The sequence below is a fragment of the Propithecus coquereli genome, unplaced genomic scaffold (genome assembly GCF_000956105.1).
Source record: "Propithecus coquereli isolate 6110/MARCELLA unplaced genomic scaffold, Pcoq_1.0 Scaffold179, whole genome shotgun sequence".
NCBI classification, from domain to species: domain Eukaryota; kingdom Metazoa; phylum Chordata; class Mammalia; order Primates; family Indriidae; genus Propithecus; species Propithecus coquereli.
In genome coordinates, this window is record NW_012142634.1 from 3,670,845 (window position 1) to 3,672,630 (window position 1,786).

At 40.4% G+C, this 1,786-nt stretch overlaps 1 protein-coding gene across 1 annotated transcript; it reads right to left on the reverse strand.

Moving 5' to 3' along the window:
- Positions 1 to 263: 263 nt before the first annotated feature.
- On the reverse strand, positions 264 to 1,474 carry LOC105808714 (heat shock protein HSP 90-alpha-like). The gene has a single exon (XM_012642442.1). It carries the CDS (start codon positions 1,296 to 1,298, stop codon positions 927 to 929), a length of 372 nt encoding a protein of 123 aa, XP_012497896.1. The 5' UTR covers positions 1,299 to 1,474; the 3' UTR covers positions 264 to 926.
- Between the last annotated feature and the right edge of the window lie 312 nt (positions 1,475 to 1,786).

Below are 1,786 nucleotides of genomic sequence, written 5' to 3' on the forward strand. Positions count from 1 at the left end.
TTTTATGTGCTGCAAAAATATTCACCAAAGATAAGAAAAATGGCCTCTTTTATGAAAGAGGATCCTCCAGGTCTTCACTGTTCTCCTGGGAGTGAAGTCAGCTGCAGAGCCAAGGGATATCGGGAGAGTTAGGAAGGACTGCTTAACTGCAAAACGTCAGCCCTTGCGAAAGGCTGCTCTTCCACCATTGTAGCGCACTCGTGCAAGGAACGCAGGGCTTTCCTGCTCCAAAGATCCCCCTTTTTTTTTTTTTTTTTTTTTAAACTTATCTGTATTTGTTACAAGTAGATTGTGTCTCGGGCACTGCATTTCCATTCACAAGCCTCACACTGCAAAACAGCTTTACAACACGTATGGGTAGGGCTTATAATTTTGCTCCTCTGAACAATACTTTTTCTTTGGAAAACAAGCCCTGTGTGGAGTTTCATCAAGTTACTTCACTTTAAACATACTTATTTCTAGAGGACTAGTACATGCACAAACTACAAGGGGATGAAAAGTTTGAAAAGTAGATTCTAGAAGATGAACTGAAGTTATTTTAACAAATACTTTTCTCTAAATATCAAGATATATCTTGAAATACTCAGTGACAAAAGATTTGGTCTATTAAGGAATCTGGCTTGATAGCTAAGCACTCTAGGCCACAAAGTTAACAGAGATTAGATACACCTTACAACAATTTTTACCTCGATCTGTTAAAATACGCCAATGCGAAACCAGAAAAGCATTACTAGCTCTGCTTTAGTGCCTAAAGTATCACAGTACCACACTTAGAAGTAGAAAGAAATCTTATCTTCCCCTTAAAGTAGTTATTATCATGCCATACAGATATTTAAATGTTAAAAATAAAAAAAAAATCCTTGAAAATATATTATCGGAGGGAATGAAGTATTGAACACGTATACAAGTCATTCTTCAGGGAGAGCTTAGTCTACTTCTTCCATGCGCGATGTGTCGTCATCTCCTTCAAGAGGTGGCATCTCTTCAGTTACAGCAGCATTGGTGTCGTCAGCAGTAGGGTCATCTTCATCGATACCCAGACCAAGTTTGATCATCCTGTAGATCCTGTTAGCATGTGTCTGGGGATCTTCCAGACTGAAGCCTGAAGACAGGAGTGCAGTTTCATAAAGCAAGATGACCAGATCCTTCACAGACTTGTCGTTCTTGTCAGCCTCTGCCTTCTGTCTTAAGGTCTCGATAATGGAATGGTCAGGGTTTATCTCCAGGTGTTTCTTTGCTGCCATGTAACCCATTGTCGAGTTGTCTCTTAGGGCTTGAGCTTTCATAATTCTTTCCATGTTTGCTGTCCAGCCATATGTGCTTGTGACAATACAGCATGGCGATGTCACCAATCAGTTTGACACAACCACCTTTTCAACTTTTTTCTCCAAGATGTCTTTCATGATTTTGCAGAGGTTTTCAAACTTTGTTTTCTTCTCTTCCTGTTTCTTTTTCTCTCAGATGACAAAGATCCCCTTTTAAAGTGCAAAATCTCCCACGTAGAGTCCTGCATTCAGCTGTTTATCAACGTTTTATTTTTCATGTGTCAATTTTCTGTTCACAACATACTCCATGTATATCTTGTTTGACCCTCGCCAGGAGCTCATGTGGTAGAGAATGTGTTATTTGTATTATTATTATTTCCACCTTTATTTTTGGGAGATAAATCTCAAGTAGTTGCACGGTTTGCCCAGTTCCACCAGAGCTGGAACCAAAGGGCAAGTCTTCCTCCCATGACAGGTCCAGTGCTCTTTCCAGATGCCAGGGCACCTGGCCCTCCCTGTTC

Bases quoted from the DNA above. Each gene is read 5' to 3' on its own strand.
- LOC105808714 (XM_012642442.1), bottom strand. From the start codon at position 1,298: ATGGAAAGAATTATGAAAGCTCAAGCCCTAAGAGACAACTCGACAATG.